Source organism: Equus asinus, chromosome 1 (genome assembly GCF_041296235.1).
Source record: "Equus asinus isolate D_3611 breed Donkey chromosome 1, EquAss-T2T_v2, whole genome shotgun sequence".
Lineage (NCBI taxonomy): Eukaryota > Metazoa > Chordata > Mammalia > Perissodactyla > Equidae > Equus > Equus asinus.
This window is the reverse complement of record NC_091790.1, coordinates 24,087,098-24,113,838: the sequence shown is the minus strand read 5'-3', so window position 1 is coordinate 24,113,838 and position 26,741 is coordinate 24,087,098. Positions and strand designations below refer to the sequence as shown.

Below are 26,741 nucleotides of genomic sequence, written 5' to 3'. Positions count from 1 at the left end.
AGGCCCAGGGAGATTAGATAACTTGCTCCAGAGCATACAGTTAGTACTCTGAGGAGCAGTGACTTGAACCCAGGTCATCTGACTCTAGAACCTTCTCTTAACCGCTGTGTTTGTAGAATTCGAAAATTTAAGATCACTGCAATGAAAGCAGTACTTGGAAGTTTTATAGGAAAGTAATTTTTAAATAGAATAATTCAGAGCTTAATTTGCAGGAAGAACCGTAGGTGTGATATCATGAAACCTTTTCTGTGTTATTCACATCATATGTTATATGTTATTTACATCACGTCATATAACATATGTTATATATTTACATCATATGTTATAGGTTATAACATATACATCATATGTTAATGTTATATACACATTAAGTGTATTGATTTTCATCTTGACTATTTAAAACCCTATTGTATCTTTTATGTTTTTTTTCTTTTTTGGTGAGGGAGATTGGCCCTGAGCTAACGTCTGTTGCCAATCTTCCTCTTTGTGCTTGAGCAAGATTGTTGCTGTTTCGTCAGTCTTCCTGTGTTTTGTGTGTGGGAGGCCACCACAGTGTGGCTTGATGAGCAGTGCATAGGTCCGCACCCAGGATCCAAACCTGCGAACCCCTGGGCCGCCGAAGCGGAGCCTGTGAACCTCAGCACCATGCCACCGGGCCGGCCCCTCTTTTATCTTTGGGACAGATGATTCTGTGTTATGTATCTTATTTTCTGTGTGCAGACAGTCGCAACACCTTGTATCTTGTGTAGCAGCCAGACCTTTGGGCGGAGTGAGGGCTGCGGGATCGAGAGCTCACTGATAGCTTTCTCATGCCTCAGGGGAGGAGGTAGGCAGGGCCCACCCGGGTTCTGGCTCTGCTGTGCTCGGACCCTTTTCTGACCCCGTGGCTGTGATTTTGGGTTTTGTAGAGCGAGTCTTGTGTCTGTCCACACCATCTCCTTTCCTCTGTCGCTGGGTCGGCTTCCTCTCATGCCGTCCTCCTCGACTTTGCTCTGGGTGGTACCCAGCCCTTTCCTGGTCTCTGCTTAAAATTAAACAACAAATTCAACTTGTCCTCTTTACTACTAGGGATCAGTTCATTTAATTTCTTAAAATTTTGTTTCCATATTAACCAGCAGTTTTCCGCCAGGTAACTTTTGAATTTCAAGTCTTCTAGAGATTATTCCTTAATTGTTACTAACAGTTCTAACTAACATCTATTGAGCAAATAGTTACCATTCCTAAACTAGTCCGGGGAGATTTCAGACAAAACGGCAGGTTTAGGGATGACCGATCATACAAACTCACTTCCCTGGTCATGAGTCTGTGTTTTCTCTTCTTGTAAGAAACATCCAGCAAAGGTAGTAAAATGTGGTAAAGCATGGAGGAGGTTTCGAGGTGGGAGGTTAGGTATGCTTTTCTGCTGTCAATCAGGGACTCCGAATGTGCGGTTGTAAGAACTGCAGGTCAGCATACGATTTCGTGATGATGGCAGACTAAGGGTGCGCACTAAACTGGAGTTAGAGGGAGATGGGATGCACATGGTCTACGTTGTCACCCTTCGTATTTTCCTTATTTTGATCAGTTTATGCAGCATTTGCTTGTAGATTCTTGTTGCTCGTATTCTAGCATAAGCTGTAATTTGAGTTTAAAAAGATATTATTATTTTTTTACTGAATGGCACCTAAACCACCAAATGCTACTTGTTTGTAATTTGCACAACTTGTGAACAAGTTTCCAATGCTTCAGGAATGTTTACGTTTTATTAGTATAATGACATTTTTAGACATTTTGTCTTTAGTATGTAATTACAAACGCATGTGATCCGTATCACCAGCTTGATTCTTGGGAAACATTGCAGATTTTAAGTTAAATACAATGATAATCATTGTTTGCTTCTATGAACTTCTGCCTATGAGCAAAAATTTTGGAAATGCTTATGCGCCTGTATCATGGGCTGAGTAGAAGGAGAAATTGTGTCTGTTGTACCTTTGTTTTTGTTTGTTTGTTTTTGGTGGCGTAGCCCTGTCAAACATTTAAACATTTCTCTTGGATTTCTCTCAGGCTGGAGCAGCACTCCTTCATTCAGACTAAGATTTGTTGAGTGCCCGCTCTGCTTTCGGCTCTGTTAGGACTGGGCCTACGGAAGGGGAAGGAGGTGAGACAGACTCACCCTAGTGGACCCGCCTTGCCGAGGTGGTAGCTAACCGCACTGCCGGCATTTGGGGCCTGAGGTTGAATCCTGGCCGCCCCTCAGTAAATGTGTCCCTCACTGTCTCCATTTCCAAGGTCACTCATTTAGTAGCCACCTACTCCGTGCCAGTCACTGTGTAAGTGCTGAGCCTGCAAACCTTAGTGGATGCACGGTCCTTTTCTCAAATACCTCCCAGACTAGTGTGGAATATGGATTGAAAAACATGGCAGTAATATGGTAAGTGCTCTGTTTGGATGGTTGGGGTCAGGAACATCTTTATAGACCGTTGAGATGAGTCTTGCGAGGACAAGGAATTTTCCACGTGGATAAGAGGGAGGCACTCGTGGCAGAGAGCATTACTCAGTCAGCAAGTATGTGTTCACCTCGTGCCTATTGTGTGGAGGTGAGCAAGAGGAACCCTTATTAGGACTGTCAGTTTGGCGGAAGATGGGCACGAACACACACGTATAAGGCAGTGAGTGCTGTGAAGGGTGCAGACTAGGGCGGCATGTGGGCAGCACACCTTTCCTAGACGGCAGGTCAGCCAAGTTGAACTGAGTTCACTTTAGGAAACGTTCATTCTGAGTTCTGAAGAATTTGTAGGAAATAGCTGGAGAAGAGGTAGAGAGCTTATTTCAGAATCTGTGTGCACGCCTGTGAGCATGCAGGCACATTTGTGACCACACTGCATTGTTCCTGACTATTCGCTGCTTCTCCCTGTACGAGGAGTGTGGGTCTTTGCCTTCCTGGCGTTGGGCTGGACCACGTGACTTGCTTGGGCCAGCGACATTCCCATTCTGAGCAGCCGCTGTAAGTCCCAGTCCATGGTCCTGTCCTTGCTCTCCCCTCGTCCAGGAGTTGGTTTGCGCCTGGCTGGACTTAAGTCTTTCAGTTTTGGTAGCAGAATGGAGAGGACTGGAACCGAGTCCTAGCTGCCCACAGAGTGATGTATTACCATGAGAAAGAAGTGAAACTTCGTCATCGTCACCGTAAGCTGCTGAGATCTTGGGTTCGTTTGTTTTCACAGCGTAAGCCAGTAACTGAAATACTGTGTACATACAAGTCTGCACCCCTGGCTGTTTGGGGCTGAGCAGCCAGTCGCTGCCTGTGGAATGGAGGGGTTAACCAGGGCCAGTTTCTTGTGGGCCTGTTAGCCAAGTTAAGAATGTTCCAGATGAAAGAACATAATGAGGTTTGCAGTTCAGCAGGTGCTCCCTGGCAGCAGAATCGTGGCGTGTGGGAGGAGCAGGCTTGGAAGCAGGGGACGCACAGGGTACGTGGCCGTTGTCTCCGGGAGGTGGAGGCCTGAACTCAGGTGGCACCGTCCATGTGCAGGGAGAGGCTGAGAGGTAAGGCCGTAAAATTGGGACTTGGAGAGTGACGAGGGGGTTGTCTGAAAGAGAACACAGGAGTTCTGGGTGATCCCAGCTGTGTGCTTGGCTGCCTAGGCAGGTGATGGTGCCTTTAACTAGGATTCAAAAAGTGAAGCGCAAGTGGTAGATTAGAGTTGGGTGGGGAAATGAAAAGTTGTCGTCGATGGGGCCGGCCCGGTGGTGTAGTGGTGAAGTTCGTGCGCTCTGCTTTGGCGGCCTAGGGTTCATGGGTTCGGACCCCAGGCTTGGACCTACACACCGCTCATCAAGCCATGCTGTGGTGGTGTGCCACATAAAGTAGAGGAAGATGGGCACAGATGTTAGCTCAGGGCCAGTCTTCCTCACACACAGTAAAAAAAAGTTGTCTTTGAGATATATTGAATTTGAGGTGCGTGTGAATTTCCTTAGACAGCTCAGAGCAAGGGCAGCAGGGGATGAAGGGCGGTTGTGGTGGATAGGTGGGAAGTAGCCAAGGCATAGACGAGAGCACTGAGAGACAAACCTGGGGCAGAAGTCTTGAGAACACCAGACTGTCTGAGGTGGTGCAGGAGGAGGAGTGGTCAAGCACACTGAAGGAGAGTGGCCGCGGAAGTTTAATGTAGGAAAAAAGTAGTGTTGCTGGCCCAATCAAGGAAGAAGGTTTAGAGAGAAAGTGTCACCTGCTGAACTTGGTCCTCTGATCTAGCGCCTTCTAACTCCTTTGACCCCCGCCTTTCTTGCTCCAGTCCTGCTCTCTCCTCCACTGCTTTCCTTGAGGCGCCCTTGGTTTCCTAATTGCCAAAATCACTTGCCTATTGTAGGACTACAAAAGGCTGAATTTGCCTCCTCTTTGTCTTCTAATGGAATTAGTCCCTTTCTGTTCTTAGCTTGTCTCCCTTGGTTGACTCTATTTTACTCATCTCTCTTGGCAGGTAAAGTATTTTAATGTTGGAGTCTATCCTCTATTTGTTTTTTCAATTAAAAAGGCCTGTAATTAAGTATGGGACCATTGTTCTGAGATGAAGGAGGCAAACTGACATTGACTGTAGCTGATACACTTGTTTGACATTTATTGACTTCAAACTGTGCACACTCATTTAGATGCTCAAACGCTTTCCTGGTCTTCCTGGGTCACAGGATACTCTGCAAGAAGCAGTTAGTGGAAGGCCTGCTTTTCTGGTGGCTTCTTCCTGTGTCGTCATCTTTCTTCTCCTGTACCGGGACATCTTCCCTGGGTTTCAGATCTGGGGGTTCTCTCGCTGTGTTGACGACGTGTTTCTGCTGTCATCACAGAATCTGGACTGTGTGTCTTCCGGACCAGGTCATCCAGGTGACGGCTCGTCTACGCTGACGTCCAGTATTGCGTTTCAGTTTTAGGTTGGCAGTCAGTTGAGGAAATGCCGCCTTTGGCTGGTGTTCAGTCCTTGCCTTGATCATCTTCAGCCGTCTCCAGTAATGTTTTCACACACGTGAACGTTCAGTCGTCTGCCATAAGCTATAAATAAAGCTCCAAAAAACAAAACAAAGCAAAAATGATGTTTGATTTTGGAGGCCAGTCTTGGAGGAGAGGAATTTAGGAGATGGAATAGATAATGAGGAGGAGGAGAGGAAAATAAACTGAATTCTGGGCATGCAAGAGGCATTTAAATGCACTCGAGTAGCTGGCTGGGCACTGAGGTCTGTCTTTGAGCTCCAGCATTACTTGTCTGATTAGCCGACAGGAAAATATCAGGTCTCCTCCTTATAGACTTGATTGATCTCTGGCTTCCAGTCCATTCTGTACCCAAATGTCTCGTTAATTTCCTCAAACTCCCCCACCTCCAGGGCTTCAGACTGCCAAATGTCATTTTAGCAATTCCTGACCCCTCCTCCCTAAAATTTGGGAAGATAGGGTTGCTCTGGGGAAATCTGCATAAAGCCAAGGGCATGATGGTTTTACTCTAGGAGTTAGGTACTAAGTATGAGAGCATGTTATTCCCAAGATTGAAGAATGAGTCATTAATACTCGAGCACATTGTCAGACACTTGGGTTCTTGCGCTGAACTTGAGCTCTTTGAGGACAAGGACCAGGCGGTGCTTACTCACTTTTGCACTTTGAGTCCTCCTGGAGGATGTGATAGACCCAGTAGATAATTGGTGGATGCATGTGTTAAGAAATCAGTGAATGTTGGTCTGCAGGGACATGCCTATTGTATGCAAACTCAGCAGGGTACCGTTTGCAGCCTTTGTTTAAGGCTTCAGGCTGGCCCTGCCCTGCTGGGCTTGTGTACTTCACTCTAGAAGTGGAGTAACTTACCTTTCAGCGAACATTTGCTAAATATGTGCAGCTCGTTTGCAGGTATTAGTACTTGACAGCACGCTGAGAAATACTGGGGCTGTGCTGCTGCTCCTCATCTGGTCCTGTGAGCTGCCCGTATAAGTGACGCCCACTGAAGTGTTCACGTCCACTCTCCGGCCAACTTCGGGAGAAGCTTGGCGGGGAGTTGTGGATGCTTGGGACGGGGCTGTTGAAGAGTAAAGTCCGCTTTTCAGGTGAACAGTAACTAACTGGTTTTTGCTCAAAAGGAAGCTAAAGACAAGTTTTATAACAGGTAACATGGAGAACCTATATTTTACTAAGATTTATGAGGATTAAAAATTAGTTCTTGTTTTTCAGCTGGAGCCTGTAGAGTAGATTTGAAGGTCTCTTCTTCCGTATTCCAACTCTCCAGAGGGAGCCACTGTTAAGAATTTTTAGAAAATAGCTTTCCAAATTTTATTCTGTACACTCAGAAATGAATGTGTTTGAATTTTATGTTACAAGAATGGGATCACATGTTAGATACTTTTTGCAGCATGCTGTATTCAAGAAATTCTTCCGTGTGTATGCACATATGACAAAAACTTATATGTATAAAATTCTGTCTTATTTTTAATAGCTATATAATATTCCACTCAGTACCAGTCATTCCCCTAGCTATTGTTCACAAACACTTTGGCTGTCTCTAGGACACACTGTTTCAGTAGTGTTGCCGTGAACATTTTGCAGACATATCTTTCTGTACTTGTGTGTTTCTATAAAATAGATTTGTAGAAGTGGACTTGGAGTGAAAAGGCTGTACACATTGAAAATTTTGATAGACTCTACCAAATTGTTGTTTAAAAAGGCTGTTCTAATTTATACCCCCACTGCTGTGTGTATGACCCTTTGCCTTACACTGGATATTGTGAATTAAACTTTTTTCAATCTGACAGGCAAAAAATCATTGGTTTCAAAATTCACGTTTCCTTGTTTCTTGTTGAGATGGAGTGTGTTTCAAATTTACTGGCCATTATACTTCCTTTTTATGTGAAGTACCTGTTTTTTTCTGTTGGGATATTTGTTTTAATCTTTTTGACTTGTGAAAATGCTTTTTATAAAATATATTGATGTTTTAGTTTGTGTTTACAAATATTTTTTCCTTGTTAGTCATTTTGGTCTTCTAATTTTATGGTACTTTTTGCCATAAGTGGATATATTTTTTTGGTTCATTTGTTTTTTCTTTTTTAGCATACTTGAAAAGTGACTAAAAGACCAAGGGAGCACTTATCTTTAAAACCCTTCAATATCTTCGCTTGAGTTACAGCTGTGGCTTGTACTTTTTTCCTCTTACATTTAGTAATTACTGTGTTTATCAGTTTGGGCAGTCTTTTTTCTTAAATCTGGCTCACATCTATTAAACTCTCTCGCACTAGACTTCATGGTATCAGAAGGTGGCTTGCGTATGGGTAGGTTTGTTTCTGAGGTCTTTAACTGTTGGCTACTTTGGATATGTTGCTTTAAGTCCCTAATTTTCAATCTGATCAGAAAAATACTAAGTTAATTTTACTTTAAAAATTTTGTTTATTTCTGCATTGAGAAGAGTCTCAAAAGGAACCGTAGGGGTATATATTTTTTCTTGCAATAAATGAACTTAAACAAACAAAACCCTTTCCCAAAACCAGAGCATGAACTTTTAAAAGTTCAAAAGGAAGCCTTGAACTTCGCAGAAATTCGCTGTACTGATGGTTGTAAAGAGGTAAGGTTATCTGACTCCTTCCTCATCATTCATTTGATGTTTGTTGTAGTGATATGATGTGTATTTTTTTCAATTAATGTTATTTCTACAAACATCACAGTAAATAAAATAAATTAATAGGTTAAAAAAGGATGATTAGAAGTAAAACACCAGCAGTTTTATTTTCTGGTGTGTCTTACAGAATCTTCTCTGTGATTTGGGGGGGAGATAGAGTAATGGATGGCTAGTAAGTGGCATTTTCAGAGGAGTTACTCATAAAAGTCGTACTTAGAACTCTGAGTGAGTATAACCCAAAAACTGTTTAACGTTGCTGGCCAACTGACTTTGCATTGCTAACACAATCGGTAATTCTGTGGTTATTTTGCCTGTTTGGTTATTCCTTTGTTCTGAACCTGTCACCTGTAAAAGGAGAAAGCAGTGAAGGATAGCTGTAGTCTACTGCCAGTTTAGATTGTTTAATTCTGAAGATGGAAATTACATTTAAGAACTTTTTCATTACTTTTTCCCCTAAGGGGCCCAACCCTTAACTTCTTGTCCAAGTCACCAAAGAGCTTCATGCTGCCGAATCCAGTCCTCGTGTCTCAGCCCGGGAGACGGACACAGCGGCAGCTGATCCCATCCTCCTGGGAGCTCTTTCTCCACGTGGCCCCCAGGACTGGCCCGCTCCCTTTTGCTGAGTGGAGGAGGGCCCAGGGTTTGACCCGTGTGCCTCTTCTCTTCTCCACACTTATGGCCTCACCTAGGTGAAGTCGTTCCTTCTCGTGCTTTTAATTGCCAATGTGTCCCACATTTGTATCTCTGGGCTTGGTCGTTGCCCTCTTAACACGCCCAACTTAAGATGGTCCAGAAGGGAGCTCTGATTTCCCCCAGTCCTCTCACATCGGCGTCTCCTGTGGTCTTCCCGATCTTAGTAAACCTCCGGCTAGTCAGTCTTGTCAGTTGTGTATGCTCACAGCCTTGCAATCATTCTTGACTCCTTTTTTCTCTCAGACTTCATATCAGCAAATTCTGGCAGCTCTACCTTCAAAAGGTTTTCGTAATCTGAACACTTCTTGACATCTCTACTTCTTGCTACTGGCCTAGTCCAGGCTTTTCCTCCTCTCTCACCTGGACTGTTCCAGTAACCTCTTACCTAGTCTTTTTCTTTTTTTCCCGTCATCTGCCTTTGCCCTCTTACAGTCTGTTTCCCACACAGAGATACACTTCTAAGTTAAATTACTGTAGTTTTCTGCTCACACTCTCAGATGGGTCTTATGTTACTCAAAGCGTACCTGGGCCTACAGAGCCCCACATGATGCCCTTTTCCCAGAAAGGCTGGTGCTGTTTTCCCCCTTCTTGTTCTGCTCTAGCCATAGTGATCTTGCTGTTTCTCAGACGTGCCAGCCAGCCCTTGAGTCTTTCCACTTGTTCCCTGCCTGCAGTGCTCTTTCCCTAGTTAGGGCTTTGTTCAAGTGTTCCCTCCCGCTTATGTCCCCAGCGACCTGGTCCCTCTGCTCTGCGTAATTCTTCTTGTGTATCACCGTCTGTCATTACTGTGTGTCTCCTGCTAGATTATGAGTTCCATGAGAACAGAGACTGTTTTCTTTGTTATTTTTTCCCCGTTGCCTAGAGTTCGGGAGAGGAGGGGGAGGATGGCAATGATGATGATGATGATGATGATGATGATGATGATGATTTAACTGGAAATAAAAACGTTCCATCCCCTAGGCTTAATGTGTTCTCTCAGTCTTCTTTAGCTACTAAATTACAGTTTTTATTTCTTTTTAAAATATTTGTTGTAGATTGTTATTCCCATATTGCTGAATGTTTGAATTTTTAATACAATTCAAAGCATCACTGTGAAGTGAGCTTTGTCTTTGGACTGATTTCTGTCCCAGCATTGGAATCTGACCTGTGGTGTTGGTTTTTTCTTTCTCCTCCCTGTGGACAATTGTCTCCCTTTCCTTCCTTTCCATTTCTTGAGAATGAGTGCTGGGAAAACGTGGAGAACCTTTGTCCTAAAGAGCTCCGCCTCCCTCCCGGCCGCCCCCTGGCGCTCCTCTGGCCTGCGTCCTTGGACAGTTCTTTTCCTGTGGGAGGAGCACTCGGGAACGTAAGCCCCTCGCTGGCAGCACGTTTTGAATGCCTCCTTGAGTTTATTCGTACCTCTCACGGTCACATCTCTTTGATGACGCGTTACATGCTTAGCAGTGATTTACGCGCTACTAGTCTCTTATTTCTTTTGGTTCCCAAGTCAGCAAGGAATGTGTTGTCATCACCGTTTCTTTCAGTTGCACGGGGCCTAGGAGGTTGAAGCCGGGGCCTAGGAGGTTGAAGCCGGTAACAGTTAACGTTAACGAAGCTGAGAGGCTTCTGTGCATCTCCCACCCCTTTTCTGCCTCTCCAGAGGCAGCTGCGGACTTGAAGTTGGTAGGTAATAATAGTTCACATATTTTAACCTTTCCGTGGTGTTCCATTGCCCAGAGGAACCACAGTTGTTCTCTCTCCTCCTGCGTAGGGATGATGAGGTTGTTGATATTGTGCCTTTAGAAATGTGGATTTAATGAACACGCTTGTCCATGTTTCCTCTGTACTAATGACAATTTGAGGGATGGACTCTTAGAAGTGTAATTTCTTGGTCAGAGGCCGCGCACAGATTCTAATTTACCAGCCTCTGTGAAATCGATCTTTGGAATGATTATACTAATTTACATTCCAAACTTCAGAATTTTCTGCATCCTTAGTATATTCAGATGTTGTTTTTTTACAAGCTGGAATATATGAAATAGTAATTATTATTTATATTGCCCTGATTTCAGTGAGTAACATGTTTTCTCATGTTTATGGTCATTCTGATTTTCTCTTCTGAATTGCCTGTTTATATGTTTTGTCCATAATTTTTCCAATGAGCTAGTCTTTTTCTAGTTGATTTGTAGAGATTCTTTATAAATTCTGAATACTAATTTTTTGTACGTTATATATTTTGCAAATCTGTTTTTGTTTATGGTTTTTCACTTTTTACAGTGTCTTTTGTCACATTGATTTTAACACTTTTGAAATGTGGTTGGGTTCATCATTCTTTTCCTTAAAGCTTTATGTATTTTTTTCTTTTGCGTGATGAATATGATCGATGTTTTATTCTGAAAGTTTTACAGTTTGACTTTGTACGTTTAGACATGTAGTCCACTGGAATCTCTCTGAGACCTGGTAGCACGCTCTTCTCCCCAGATAGCCCAGGGTCTTGGTGCCCCTTCTTGAGGAGTCTGTCCCACACACTTGTTTTTCTGGCCCTCCCACTCGGAGTTCCCTTTCTCTTTTATACACTCAGCAGTGGATTTAAGAGAATGTTTATTTTGTCTTATCTGTCATATAGTAGAATGGTTACTGATTGTTTGGTCTACCATATTGCGGGAACTGGGTGTGTTCCAGCCTTATTTTATACAACAGGGAAAGTGGTTAAAAGCGTGGCTTCTTGTTTCAAACTTGCCCAAGTAAGAATTCTGGCCACTGGTATTAGCCATGTGATCGTGGCCAGATGACTTGATCTTTCTGAGGCCAGTTTCTCAGTGTCAGACGGGAAATGATAGCACCTGCCTGGTGGGGTTGTTAGAACCACAGTAGATGGCATGAAAAGCACTTCGCGTAGTGTTTGGCTCAGAGTAGGCGCTTTCCTTCTGTACTAATGAAAATTTTTTGGATCGATACCTAGATACGTTAGATACTCTTGCTCTTTGTCTTGTATTATCAATATCATTTGTGTGTTTTACTTCTTTCCGTTGCTGTTGCTTTCTTTTGTTTGTTCTAGCAGAACGTCTTCCTTGTTCATCTCAGGACGAGATTTAGCTCTGTCCGCCTCGCCTTCTATCAGTCGATGTCACTGGGGGCCGGGGGGAGGTTTTCTCATCAAGTGTAGGTTTAACATTGTATGCTTTTAGATTGACTGCATTCCGTGTCTTAGACTGAAAACAATTCTTATTCGTTGCTGTTTCTTATTTTGTGTGCAGTTATATCTAGAATGGTAATATCTTCAAAAATATCCTTAAATGAGATTTCATGAAGAGTATAACTTTATATATAAAAGTAGAATCAGTGATTTTGAGGTTTTCAGTCCACAGAACCTAACACTTCTTATCATATTTTTGTGTCTTTGTCTTTGAGTTCATGCCTGTGACGTATTCCACTAATTATCCAAAGAATTTAGTCCAGAATGGACTTTTTTAGCCTGTACATGTATATGTAAACTTGGGATATTTATGTAACAGTCTGGAAGATTCTTGATAGGAGTGGGAAGTGTTATATAGTGAACAGAATGTTTCAGTAACATTAAATGAGAATCTACTTCAGTGATTGCTGCTTTTCATGATAATTCTCTTGCAATTATATTAAGAAAGCTTCTCAGTTGAACAGTAAGCTGTTGTCAGTGTCTCTTTGCCCCTATGTAGAGATTCGATTTTCTAGGTTAGTGCTGTTGAAAATCCTCCTGGAGAACGTGACTCCTTTCCAAAGTCCCGGGCTGATTTATGCGGCTTACCTTTTTGTTTTTCTCTTGCCTGGTACCAAGTGACATTCCGATCTGCTGTGGTCATCTGATCCTACGAAGAGTGAAACCGGAAGTAGGGTGAGGAGGTACTGGCTGGCACCGAACACGCAGTTCAGGCTCGCTCGTGATACCGAGGGAGGGTGTCAAATGCCTGAACCCAAACGCAGCGTTCTGTTTAGTCTGGAAAGTCCCAACTCCAAGGCGGTCATATCTTCATCACTTGGTGCACTTCCCATCCCCGGATTGTTTTGTGTCTAATTTGTTCTTCCACCTCTATCCCAACCCCCTCTCAAGCGTCTTGTGTAAAATATGAAAGGCCTTAAGATGTGAGAGGAATCACAACCCTGCCTGCGTTTGAATGTTCCTGTGTCTGTTGGCTAATGCAGTGCTACAGTAGAGATTTGAAGACATTTTTAATTTAGACAAGTTGCTTGATGTTTTTTTAATTGAAATAGGTTGAGTACTGTGAACTCAATTTTTAGTATACTAAAAAAGTAGCTTCTTTGAATCAGTCTCCATAGTTTGTGTTTACTTTGATGTGAAAGTTACTGTATATACAATAAACGATAGTTCTGTCAATTTGTATATGTTATTTGTATGGTGCATTACCCTTGTTCCTATTTAGAAACTTCTTTTTAGTATTTCACATACTTGAAGAATCTCAGTGCAGGTTGAAGAAGCAGACTATGAAAATGATTTTTCTCATTTTTTCTTGGATATTATAATATTGAGACTGAGTTCCAGAATGTGATTATTTTCTTTGAACATGAAGGCATTTCAAAAGTTTATGTATGTTATTTGGTTACAGTGAGTTAGATCATTGGAAAAGGTTTGAACTTTTGGATATTGTATTTCAAAAATAGAATTATAAAGGTTGTAAAGTGCCATTTTATTTTTTTCTACAAAGCTTAATATTTTACATTTTTTCACGTGCCTTCATTCGCAGACTTATAATATATGCTTAATTGTTTTTTGCTTTTGTATTTTGTTTTGCTAGAGACAGGATTATGTGCCTTTCAAACTAGTTTTAAGAATTTGCCATTTGAGAAATGGGAAGTGACACTTATCATCAAGGGCCTTATTTGTGGCAGGTGCTTTTGTGTACCGTAAATAATGTGGTCAGCACAGCACCCCATGAGGTAAATAGCAGCCTGTCCATTCTGTAGACGGGAAGCCAGAGAGCTCAGGTGTCTTGCCCAGAGCCGTGAGAACGTTCAGCGAAAGTCCTGGGGTTTTAACGGCGTTTGCACGGCTCTGCCTTGCTGTCTCTCCCCAACATGTGCTGCTTGCTCATGCAGGCAAGAGATAGTGGCCTCTGATGTTAATTCACTGTCATTTTACCGAATCAAATTCCTTGAATTGTTTCTAGAGCATCTGTATTTTTATGAAAGTAGGTTTATTTTTAATAATATTTAGTTTGTAATTATAACTTATTTTTATATTAAACATTTCAAATATAGTCGAGACTCACTTATATCCATCCCCTAGATTTTAGGATTTTCAAAATTTTGTCATTCTTAATTCATTATTATTATTATTATCATTATTACTGTTTTCCTGAGGAAGATTTGTCCTGAGCTAACGTCTGTCCCAGTCTTCCCCTGTCTTTTAGTTTGTGGGCCACGGGCACAGCATGGCCGCTGACAGGGCAGTGTAGGGCTGGGCCTGGGAACTGAACCTGGGCCGTCGAAGCAGAGTGTGCTGAGCTCAACCACTCGCCACCAGGGCTGGTCCTTAGTTTATTATTTTTTGTTGTTGCTTTTAGCTGAGCTATTTTAAAGCAAATCCTAAAAACTAGCATGTTGTTTCTGTCTACTTCGGTGTGCATCTCAGAAAGGCTGACCATAATGAAGTAAGCCTGTCAGCGAAGTTGCCCGTAATTCCTTCTTATTAGCTAGTGTCTGGCCCGTACTCCGATTTCCCTGTCTCTCACAAAAATGTGTGTTTACAGTTAATTTGTTTGAGTCGGGACCCAAACAAGGCCCACAGGTACCTATCGTTCCCTTTTAGTCTAGAGCGGTCTCAGCCCTTGCCCATCCCCTTTCATTTCGTGTCGTAGGCGTGCTGCAAAGCTCGCTTGTTCCTTCTGTGGAAGGTCCTCGCTCTGGACTTGCTTTCCCGGGGGGGCGGGTGTTGGGTGTTTCTGGAGCACTCAAGCCTTGATCACATTCGGGTGGCTCTCGGAGGGGAGAGCCTGCCCACCCTGCTGGGTCTGGGGCGCGGGGTCTCGCAGGTGCCGCGCCCTGGCGCGTGAGGTTTCGTGTCACCTTCCCCTCGGCTGTGCCGGTGCAGGTCCGTGCCCAGGTCAGGGAGGGTTAGGAAGTGGTCATTTTCTAGTTCTCTCATTTCTTTCGCATGTGTTGGCTGGAATTCTTTAAACAGTGGAAGCAAACTTCCCTCGTCTAAGCCATGGGAGAGCAGAGTGAATCCGAGTTCCTTTACTTTCGGTGCTTGTTTTCCCACTGAGGAGTGGGTGCTCCGGTTGCCTGCAGTGCTGGTGGTGATTTTGATTTTGTTTTTGGCTCTCTTGTTTTTTCTTCTTTTCATCCTGTCTCTTTCTCATCATGATGAACTTGCGGGTTTGTCTGTGCTCCGTATTTCAGTCCCTTGCAGCCACTGTTCTCGCTGGTGGTTCAGATTGTCCCGCATGTGGACAGGCGCACCTTTTGGTTGGCCAGACAGTTCTTTTGAATGAGCCGGTTAGTTTTTGGAACTTCCTTGTTTTCTGGCACAAGACGGCCAGCACTTACCTTGTCCGTTTTCTGACCTGCGCCTGGATTAAGCTCTTTCTCCACGGAACCTGGCCCCTTCCAGTGGAGCAAGTCTCCATTCGGGCGATGCTTATGTTTACAGCTTCTCGTATGCTTCAAGGCCTTTTCAGTGGGAAGAACTAGGAGATGTTACTTTTTGTGGGGATGATGTTTCCAAGTCAGATTTGACCTTACAGGGTTTTTACTTAATTTCTTTAATTTTTTTTCCCCCTGAAGAAGATTGTCCCTGAGCTAACGTCTGTTGCCCATCTTCCTCTTGTTGCTTGAGGAAGATTGGCCCTGAGCTAACATCTGTGGCCAGTCTTTGTCTGTTTTGTATGTGTGTTGCACCACAGTATGGCTGCTGACGAGTGGTGTAGGTCCGGGCTCAGGAACCAAACCTGGGCTGCTGAAGAGGAGTGCGCTGAATTCAACCACTAGGCCGTGGGGCTGCTCCTCCTTCATTTCTTTAAATCTTTTTTCCTTACATTGAATGTCTTGTTTTGTAACTATATTAACATAATTACTTGTTTGCTTTGTTCTTCATGTAGTAGTTGTATTATACATAACACCACTATTACTACTAACAGTAGGAGTTCCGAATGAAGATTGATATTTCTTTGCAAGATATTTGTCCTTAGAATAGTCTACTAGGAATGGAAAGTCAAAATACTGTTTCCTAAAATCACTTGGAAAAATCTTTCTTCTGTGTGGTAATGTGATCAACTTGTTATATACTTAGGCATTAATTTCATTTTGTTTTAAATTTTTAGTGATTACTTTCTGTGAAAATTTAATTTCTGCCATTTAAAATATTTATGTACATCCAGAGTTGAAAGTATACAATAAAGTGCGTTCAGAGGGGCTTTGCTTCCCCCTCCGTTAGGTTTGGAGTGTCCAGTTGAGGCGGGTTTCGTCCCGCACAGGTGATTGAGTACAGCCCTTCCATGTGAGAGAGGCGTGCTGTGGCTGCTGCTGGCTCCTGGCTTTTCCCCTAGCTCCGGGCCTTGTGCACCACGCCACGTCACAGTATCCAGAGCCACCTCCTTCCTTTTCATGGCAGCAGTTTGTTCCATTATATGAATGTACCAGGGTTTGCTCAAACCAGCGCCCCTTGCTGGGTAATTTCCAGACCTTTGCTGTTATAAACAGTACTACGATGATTAACTTTTTGCGTTAGTTTCACATTTTTGCTAGTATGTCTTTGGAATAGATCCACAAAAGTAGGATCCTGTGTCAAAATGTACGTGTGGATCTCATTTTGCCAAATAGTGCCGAATTCTGCTCTTTGGGTATGTACCATTTTTGCCAGCCCCACAGATAGAATATGTTGTCAGACTTTCAGATTTTTACCAATTCGATTATTGAGAAATGACAAAAAGAAAAGCTTTTTTTTGCCAAATAAAAGTTTTTTATGTAGTCAAACATTCATATTTCTTTATTTGCTCTACGATGACAGATATTTAGATTTTTGTGTATTTTAGGATATAACTTTTAAAATGGATTTTCATGGAGATGTTTGTCCCACAGTAAAGGTTTTAAATGTAGTGTGTAACCTGACTCTTCATCCTGACACTGTGAAAACATAAACTCAAGGCTGTGCGGAGACGTGTTCTCCGTGACTGTGGTCAGACTGGGAATGAAGCTCTGTCTTGGGGTTGGGAGGCTGTGTGATCCCATTTGTAGGAACCAGCGCGGCCTGGGGGACACAGGGATGGCATTTTGTGTGTGCCCGGGTGAGAGAGATAGTGGGGCTACCAAGTTTGTAGACCATGGAGATGCATTGGCCGTAACGTGTCGCAGTGTCTTTCATCCCCTTGTGTTGAAGGGCTGGATGTAAGGACAGTGAGACGGGTCAGGAACCAGTTGGTTGGTTGTGCTCGAAGGCCGTTGTTTAACAGGTTAGTGCTGAGCTGGAGAAATGTTATTATTTGGTAGACTGACGCGCAGATAACTCAAGAATTTTAATTTTACCAGATTGTCGTGTGAATCGACAATAATAGGTGGTCACTGAAAGGCTAATGCAGTCTGAAGGTACGTCAGTTCCAGGTACAGTCTTAGAATTAACAGTAGACTTGCAGCTGAGCAGACACGTTGGAGTTCTGTGATGAGTCTGGAAACTCTTCCAGGCCAGGGGATAGAACACAGACGTGTTCAAGAGAGAAGTGACCAGAAAGGAGGTGGATTTGGAATTATGTCACCGGAAGGAGAACAGCTGGAGGAACCAGAATTAGAAGGTCATTCTGAAGAGGCGCTGGTGTTGTGCTAATTCCGTGGTTCTCCCCTGGGACAGTTTTGGTGTCACGGCTGCGTGGGTGCTACTGGCATCTGGTGTGTAGAGGCCAGCGGTGTTCTAGGCATCTCACGATGCGCAGCACAGCTCCACATGAAGAACCATCCCGTGCACACTGTCACAGTGCTGAGGTCAGGACGCCCCCTCTCAGTCTGAACCGGTTTAACTGTGACCCTCAGTGAGAAAAGAGTTACATTTACCTCGTAGCCCAGGGCCTACACAGGAATAACTGGAACTAAATTTCATGAGCCAGCGCTCGTCCTGCTTCCTTACCCAGAGTGCATTGTGGCTAGTAGAAATCTATTCCCCTCTGGTATTCTGTTTCATTCATAAATGGAAAAAAAGGTCATTCATAAACCACGGTTTGAGTGGTATCAGTGAGTAAAGTTTAAGCGCAGTTGGTAAAGCTGCAGGAGATGAGCTTTGCTTCTGTGTAAGGCGGTCCGTTCTGGCTGCTGGGCTGCACGAGGCAGGGATGGGGCTCTGGGCTGGACGGTGAGCTCACACCGCCACACTTGTTCCAGGGGTTCTTAACTTGGGCTCTGTGAGTACATGAGTTCAAAGTGGGAGCTTTGGACGTGGATGAGAAAATAATTACATCTTTATTTTCAGGTAATAAATTTTCATTAACCTCCAGCTGAAATTTAGCACTTCTTCACTTATGGGTTTGTACTCATATCTACTTCAAAATTAGCATTGTGTGAACCAACTCTTGATCTCATATAGTATGTTAAGAAAGAGGCTCTTATGTCACAGGTTTAAAAAAGTCTTAATAATTGTGTTTTAATGTAATTGTTCCCTTTGTAATCCTTTGTACTTTTTTTGTGTGAGGAAGATTGGCCCTGAGCTAGCATCTGTTGCCAGTCTTCCTCTCTTTTGTATGTGGGGTGCCACCACAGCATGGCTTGATGAGCGGTGTGTAGGTCCGCTCCTGGGATCTGAACCTGTGAACCCTAGGCCACCAAAGTGGAGTGCACAAACCTAACCACCGGGCCACCAGGCCAGCCCCTGTAATCCTTTGTATTTTGTTTTATGCATTTAAAATGTTTATTCTGAGGACAGATTCATAGGTTTCACCAGACTTCCAAGGGATCTGTGGCAAAATTGGTTATAACCCCTGGGCTAGATAGGTGGCTTTTAGGGTTATTTTTGTATATCTGTGCGTTGGTACAAACGTAGTATTTGGAGATTACAATAGAGATACAAACATAATGTTTAATCGTGAATGTGCTGATTGCTCTGTTGTCATGAGGGTTCCACGTGTTCTTTAACTGATTGTGCTTCATCCCCAGTATGTACGTGTGGTAGTTACTCCAATGCAGAGATTAAACCTTTGAAGAGTTTGTGGGGAGGCTCGCTCTCCAGTCCTCGCGCCGTGCTGACTGAGGGCTTGGGTCCTGTGTGACTCCACCCGCGTCTGGCAGCCAAGTGCAGCTCTAACTGCCGTCAGAGTTGACAGTTACGGCTCACAGATGCTTAGCTGCTGTGAGCAGACAGTCGCTCAGTAGTAATGTTGGCAGTTATAACGGAGGCATTTTTAAAAAAGTATGTGGGTTCGTTGGTTTTCACAGCAAGCTCTATTTTCTGGCGGAGAGTTGTGCTGTTTTATTTATAACGTTCAGGTGTTTAGGTACTGGACGGGTTTTGTTAGCGTCCATAAAAGGGGAGAGCTGCTTGTGTTCTCTGTGTGTGGGATATGTGTGTGTTTTATATCAGTTTTTTGGTCCAGAAAACTTGTGCTCTTCACTTAAAGATGACTTTTCCCCGTTTTCAGTGAATTTGGTCTTTCTCAGCTTTGGTGGACCAGCATCAAGAGGTGAGAAGTCCAGTAGTTGGCTCACACTGAACAGGTGTGCATTGGGATGTGTTAAAGATTATGCCTTTATTTTCAGGCAAAAAATATTTAAGGGACTCACTGTGTTATAAAGACCAAATACACAGTGCAGGCGTGGTGTCAACTTTAATGCATGAGGATGGCTGGGTCTGAGTCGTGCCTCTCAGATGACAGTGTGCCCTTTGAGGTCCCACCGCAGAGAACAGTGCCCTGAGCAAGTCTGCGCCAGTCCTGTCCCTACCTGCAGAGGGAGCAGGCTCAGAACAGCTAAGCTGAGTCACGGGAGAGCTGGGGTCACTGCCGCCTCCGTTAAGAGGTGACACTCTTCATCTCTCCACTGTGGTTATTATACAGCAGATCCATGTACTCAACTTTTACAGAAAACTCTTGAGGTTTGAGAAGTCAGACGATTGTATGGTGATGTCATTAGAAAGCATGGGGTTTGTAGGAGCTCCCAGCCCTAGGAATGGGGAGGGCAGGAGGGGTGGGCTGAACGCCGTGGGAAGAGTGAGCGCCAGCCTGGTGAAGATGTTTTGCAGTTCCTTCTTTTAAGCTTTCAGGAGTATTAGTAGTCTTTTAAAAGTTTTACATAATGCAATGCATATAATTTTAAAGAATATTCTTGAAGTACTAGCATTTAAAAAATAATGTTTATGCAAGTAAGATTCCAGAGACCTGTCTTCCAGCATTTCCTCTATCCTCTACCTGAACTGTTAACGGGCAGATGTTACTACTGTTTTAACAAAGTGAGTCAAGTAAAGGGCTCTTGTCCAGTTGATTGTTTTGTGTGCTAGTAGTGTATTTTGTGTGTTTTTTGAAGGCACAGCTGTATTTTTTCTTAACATTTTTGCCTATTTTAGAGGCCCCAGCATCAGGAGTAAATTGTGTGTGTGCGACCACGTGGTTGTTCTGTCTGCTGCTGTTTCCTCCGTGGGGAGCTGGCGTGGGGATTACCTGTTTGAAGTTAGCCTTGCTTTGCTCCAGGCTAGGAAATGGATTTCAAGAAAATGCTGAAGACGCCAGAAGAATGGTGAGTGGAGCAGAGCGTGGTTGGCCTGTTTACGTTTTAGCACAAGTGGTTCTGATTAGCTGGGGCAAAGGGAGATTGGGGTTGCCCTGAGGAGTTTTTGCTGGTTTGGATAAGAAGGCCAATTGTTTATCAGTTTCGTTAATTAGTGAGATATTGTTACAATATTTAATAGAAAACCTCCATCTTTAATGCTTTGTTCCTTGCATTGGTTTTCTAGCAATTTCATAATATAGCCTTCTGTGTTTTTTTTTCTTTTTCGTCTATTCTTTCTGATAAACATTAAAATAATTTTGTTCCAGAGCTGTCATTAAATTGGCCCCAAGTAGTGTTCCATTTCTGTTCTAACCCCTAACCCCTAACCCTTAACTCCTAACCCCCACCCTCATCATTAGTGATCATGTTTCTGAGGGAAGAGTTTATGTCAGGGTAAGCATATACCTTGAGGAAAAAGAGAAACTTGTTTTCCTGTCAGGAAAAATGACCGTTAAGGAAAGGAAACAGTGATTCTTGGATTGCCCCTTCCCTCGCCTTGGTTGAGTCATTGCCGTCGACACCTTGGGCGGGGCTGTGCTGAGCAACGTGGTTTGAGCAGTTGCCGTCCCCCCTGCTCCAGACAGATTTGTTCTGAAAATACAGTGGAGCAAGCAGGCACTTTGCGCACACCGGAGGACCCGCGGCAGTGTGCTTATTGTAAATAGGGTGCGGTTGTGTCAGCCAGCACTAAGGAGGGAGGACTCCTTCTTTAAGGAAACGTTTGTCTCTGTAAGATCCGAACTGTATTGGCTGCAGCGTTATCGGAATCTTGTCCCTGTCGTCGAGACTTCCTGCCTGTTTATTACAAGTGCGGTTTTGTTTTCTAGAGTTCTTATCAGTTGAGAACAGACAGTTGCAACTGCAAGAGTCAGATACTGTTGTTGGAAGTTTGGGCTCAGATTTGTTTTAATTTTTATGCGTGAAGCTTTATATCAGAGAAGGAGAGAGGACCTAGAATAGTGGTGAAGAGCCACATCTCAGAAGAGCCACAGCCTGTGGGAGGGACTGAAAGGACTCGGACTGTGGGTCACCTGCGTGTGCCGGGCGCTGGGAGCTGCTTTCCGTGGTTTGTTTACTCCTCAGCATGCCTGTCGTCGCCTTTTACGATTGAGGACATTGGAGCTCACCTAGATGTGAAATAGCTCACTCACAGGTGCAGCTGTCAGGTTGAAAGGCGGGTCTCTTTCTGTCCCGCTGCGCCCGCCCAGGCTTTCCCGTCGCTCGGGGACCGATCGGCGATGCCACTGATCAGTGCCCAGGCTTTCCCGTCGCTCGGGGACAGATCGGCGATGACACTGATCGGTGCCCAGGCTTTCCCGTCGCTCGGGGACAGATCGGCGATGACACTGATCGGTGCCCAGCCGAGGTCAGCCTTGCCTTGCAGGCACTGGGGCCTTGAGAACACCTGTGTCTGAATGCCATGTGGCACATCACTGACCCCTCTGAGCTGACTTCTTCTTGTTTGTCCATCCATTTGTTTCTCCTGGCACTCTTCTTGTACCTGTTGTAAAGAAGAGAACCAGTGTCAGACTCCCTTTCCGTGACGCCGTGCCTGGAGGAGGGGCAGCAGCGTGTGGCGGGGTAGCAGCGTGTTTCTGGAGCCTGCTCCTGCCGTGCTGTGTGGCTGTCGCTGACGCACTTCATGACCTCTTTGGGCACCTGCACCGCACAGTGGAGTGGGGAGGATGATGGTACCTCACTCTTAGTTTGGGGAAGCAAATACTGAGCTCTCAGTCTCTGGCCCGGGGTAGCCGTAAGTCTAAGTTGTTCTAATGATGGTTTGTCAGGTTGGTCACTACGCACCCCCATTTTAGGTTTAGGAATGTGATTTTATCAGTCTTCTCAGGTTTGATAAATTTCCGTGGACTTATTCATACCAGCCAAACTTGTGGTCGGCTGGAGAATTGAACAGGATGCTAATCTATTAATTTATTAAGGGAGAATTCTAGTGACAACCCTCCTTAGGTATTCCTCTGTGATGTTAAAGTAACCAAGCAAACTGAATTAATAGTTATTTGTTAACACTCATTTAGTGCAGATGAAGTCAAATCAAAGGCAGTTTTTCTAGGCTTCCTTATTTAGGCTTGATAGAACTTGGAGAACTGTGTCTGTAAAAACCTCACCAGCAGTCCTGTTACTTCTCTGTAGACGGGAGGCTGTGCTTGCTGGAGATGCCCAAGCTCCACCCTTGGGTGGACTTTTTCTTTTCAATTTATCTCAGCGTTTTCTGCAAGACCAGCGGCTGAACCACGTTAATAATGGAGGTTTCAGATTTGCAGTTTCCTGGGTGCCGTCTTGTCCTTCCTCTGCCTGCCTTCGTCACTTCAGCCTTGTTCCGCCCTGCGTGTTCTTGCCCAGTGGGGCCTGCCCTCCCGGCCACTGATGCTGTGTTCCTTTCTTTACTAGCTGCTAGTTTAAGGATTTGTCGACAGTTCTCAGAGAAACGGATACTTTCCTTCTTTGGGATCCGTAGGTGCATCTAGCTGTTTTATTCTCATCACAAATGATGGAAAACTACTCTGTTAGCAAAACGATTGAGCACTGTGCAGGTGAGCTCGCCATTTGGGTTAACTTGTTCCATAAGGGGGAGCCTTTGGCAGAGCCAGGGTAGTTTTGCCGATTAATATTTGAGACTGTTAGGTGTGATGTGGAGATGACTTCATGGTGGTCGTGGTGAAAGTACCAGAATCCTGGGATAAAAGCATGACTCCCATAATAAAATCTTACGTTGACATACCTAAGTTAGACAGTGATTTTTGTTTTCTAAAGCGCTGTCTTAGGAGGTGTGGAGGAGGTGGATGGGGAGGGTAAGCCTGAAGTGGAGGTGCCAGAATGATTGCAGAGGGCACTTAGTGCACGCTCGCTGTTCCTGGTATTAACTAGGACTCGCATGGGTTGTGTGCAGGAGCATCTCTCACGTGCATCGTTACTCCTAACGGTTTCGGCGTTGCCGGACTAACGTGGAGCTGGAGGCATTTAGAAAGGGTATCAGTTTAACTGTTTCTGCTGCTTGACCCGGGCCAGATGAAGAGGCAGTTCATAGAATTTTGGGACCGAGCAGGACCCCTCCTAACACAGCTCCCCTTTGCTAACCCCTAACCCTTCTCAGCTCTCAGTGCCGTAACCGTGGCCTCACTTCGCCCAGACTGTGTTCGGTGGTGTCTGTCTGTCACACCCGCTCCCTCATCCTGTCCTTCCTTGGGCGGTGGGAGCCGGGAGGGCCTTCCATGTGGTCAGCTGGAGTCTGGGCAAACATGGGACGCTTCGGGGCTGGACCTGTGCCGCCTTGTCTCATGTTCTGGCTTAATTTCCATATGGTGTATACAGTTGGCTCCATTCTAATATCCCATTTTCCCTACTTTTTTCCAAATACACACTTGTTAGGCCGCAGTTATCAGTGAGGACTAGGCTGGTGCATGGGGGAGCGTGGAGAAGGCCGCACTGCCAAGGGCTCTGGGCGGCACGGTGGAGACCCGCATCAGAGAGGACAGAAAGCCGCCACAGACACTGAGGGGCAGCCTGGTGGGCTTGGTCCTCAAGATTCTGGGTGGGCTCTGGGTCTGTTTGGAAGATGGCACCACTCCTGTCTTCCGCAGCCTTCAGGTGGGAGGATGAGAGAGGGAAGAATCGAGGGGGACTGCAGGTGGGGAACTGGATCTTTACCAGTGCTGCTGGTGCAGAGGGTGACCTGGCCATTAGAAAGGGGCCTCGGAATTTTGTGGAGAGCTGTGCTTGTTTCTGTGTTCAAGGAAATTACGGGGTATATAGAAACTCTGGACCTCACCCCCTGACGTCCCCAGGTAAAGTGTACCCAGCAAACAAACAACGTTCTCCCAGGTACAGTGGTTCCCAAACTGTGGGGTGTGAGCCACTGGGTCTGTGCTTATAGCAGAGGGCCTGAACACTCACATAAGTTTTAAACGGTATTTTAATTGATTAAAAGGAAAAAAAGGAAATAATGGGAAAGAGCATCCCACAGTTGCATGGGCTTCAGCCTGTCTTATAGTGGTATTCCTTTGGTTGGAATTCCACTGTACTTTTCTCAGAAGTAAGGTTTTGAGAAAAATCTAAATTGGGTTCATTGATTTTGGGCAGGTAGTTCCTTTTGAAAATGAGTTAGAGTTGTATTCTGAAGTGTTAGATTCATCACGCTCGTAGTAGGCTGGGGCTGGCGTTTCCCTCGGGCTTCTCGTGCAGTGTCGCGCAGTCTCTGTAGCCTCAGGGCCGGACAGGGACAGAGGCACAGGCTTGCAAGGTCATGCATCTGGGTTTTGACTCTGCATTTGCTGCAGAGCTGCTTGAGCAGAATACTCAAACTTTGTGAGTTTTAGTGACCAAGTCTTGAAAATAAGGTTCAATGATAGTATCTACTTGATGGGTTGTCAGAAAGACATGATAAAATGGTGCATGTCAAGGAGTGGCTGGCGCTTGCTGAAGACTCAGTAAGTGCTGGTTGTTGTTAACGTCAGCTGCTCTGCAGCCCGCGCCTCGTGCCTGAGACGGGTCGGGCAGAGCAGTTGTAAATAACTTGTCCTGAGCCTCCTGATTAAATTGGAAGTCTAAACTCTCATCTCTTGGTTTCTGTCTCAGATGTTTATGGTAATGAAACATTTTTAATAAGTGGTGAGTACACTTTTTCATTTATTATTGTTATAGAAAGTGAATCTTTTTAGAATGTTGTTTTTCTAAAGCTGTATCATTTTGGTTTCTTTCAGGATTTGGAGTTCCATGGAGTGATGAGATTTTATTTTCAAGATAAAGCTGCTGGAAACTTTGCGACAAAGTGTATCCGGGTCTCTAGTACGGCCACCACTCAAGACGTCATCGAGACGCTCGCAGAGAAGTTCCGGCCTGACATGCGAATGCTGTCTTCTCCCAAGTACTCGCTCTATGAGGTGCATGTCAGCGGAGGTCAGTGTGGGCAGCCGGGGCTGCTGGGGCGTCCTCATCTCGGTCAGTGTGGGCAGCCAGGGCTGCTGGGGCGTCCTCATCTCGTGCATGGGCAGCTTCCCAACAGCCGCTTGGCCCGGGGGCGTTTCTGTCACAGTCACAGACGGCCCTGCTTTACTACTGGTTTCCTCTTTCTTTGTCTGCAGGGGCAGGGGAAGCACATGACAGGTTGGCAGAGTTTTGTGTGTCTGGGAAATGTTCTTGTAAGTTCCTAGCACATGCATTTGTTGGAAGTTGGAATGAAATACATTAATTTTACGTATGATTATTTCTCCAAAGCATGACGTTTCATAATTAAAATTATCCGACGGAGCTGGATGTCACATACACTGATGATGTGCTACTTGCTTTTGGAGAAATATTTCGTATAACTCTTATGTGTAGATGATAATACTACAATTACTTGTAACACAGTTAAATATTATGGGTATGAATCATCAGTCTTACTTTAATATTTTTGTAATGTGAAACTGTATTTTCATTCTTTGGGAATAATCATGGTATCTTGAGGAAACTCTTATGTAGTTAGTAATTTCTTCTTGTTTTAATATTAGAAGTTTCAGGAAATTTCATACATCTATATCAAATAGCAATTTAAAATTAGGCTGATGAGAAATGTAGAAATTTGTAAAATTTTTTATGAGTGCTTTGGAAATGTTGAGTCATCTGTGAAAAAAAATATAAATGCCAATTACTGCAGCAAATAAAGGATTATGTATCACACAGACCCCGTGGAATACCTGCTAATTCCATCCGCAAATCCTTTTTGAACGTAGTTTATTTTTCTTCAGAAATACAGCTTTTAGGGGCCGGCCCTGTGGCCTAGTGGTTAAGCTCGGCACACTCCGCTCAGCAGCCTGGGTTTGCAGGTTTTGATCCCAGGTGTAGACCTACACCACTCGTCAGTCATGCTGTGGCAGCACCTCACATATAAAATAAAGGAAGACTGGCACAGATGTTAGCTCACGGCTAATCTTCCTCAGCAAAAAAAATAAAATAAAAATCGCAGCTTTCTTTCTTTCTACATTTGAAATTGGATTAAAGTTTTTGTAGTGTGTGTAATTCAGGTGTGACCAAACACTTTTTTCCCCAGTGACATATAAGGTAGGCTATATTTGCTTATTACCCTTTTAAGATTATGAGGCGTCACCTACATAAAAATACTGAAACTGAATTTGACAAGAGAAGACAGCCTCCATTTTGAATCATTTTTCTGAGGTTGAATTTTTTTCCTTACCTTAAAATCGTAAATAGGTTACAAAGAGGAAGAAAATCTCTCTCACTTCCATCCTTCTTTCTGTCTGCACTCTTTTTTTGCAGGGGAAGATTTGTCCTGAGCCAGTGTCTGTCACCAGTCTTCTTTATTTTTTCCTCCCCAAAGCCCCAGTGCGTGGTTGTATATTGTAGTTGTAAGTCCTTCTAGTTCTCCTGTGTGAGCTGCGGCCACAGTGTGGCTGCTGACAGACCAGGAAACGAACCCGGGCTGCTGAAGCCGTGGGAGTGCCAAACTTTAACCGCTAGGCCATCAGAGCTGACTCGTGTCTCTGTACTTTTTGGTCATTTGAATACCACCAAGTGAAATCTTTGGAAAACCTGTAATATTGAAATCTGAAATCTAAAAATGGAGTGACTTTGATGTTTTAAAGGAACCTTTTTCCTTGAAATTTTTGCTACTAGATTTGTTTTTAACTAAAAAGTAAAATATATTCCTGGTGAGGGGACAGAAACACAAGAAGAGCGTGTGAGGGAGGCGGGAATGGTCTCTGCCCT

The 26,741-nt window shown here is 44.3% G+C and overlaps 1 protein-coding gene across 25 annotated transcripts in view; it reads left to right on the top strand.

Moving 5' to 3' along the window:
- Positions 1-26,741, top strand: part of AFDN (afadin, adherens junction formation factor) — a 141,360-nt gene that overhangs the window by 11,116 nt on the left and 103,503 nt on the right. For 24 of the 25 annotated variants that reach the window (XM_070516613.1, XM_044761302.2, XM_044761294.2 and 21 more), the window contains exon 2: positions 24,737-24,932. In XM_070516613.1, coding sequence (XP_070372714.1) covers positions 24,758-24,932 — 175 coding nt within the window. In that variant the 5' untranslated portion in view covers positions 24,737-24,757. Of the gene's footprint in view, positions 1-19,823; positions 19,989-24,736; positions 24,933-26,741 lie in introns of those variants that run through there. The other variant, XM_070516760.1, reaches the window with a different exon arrangement.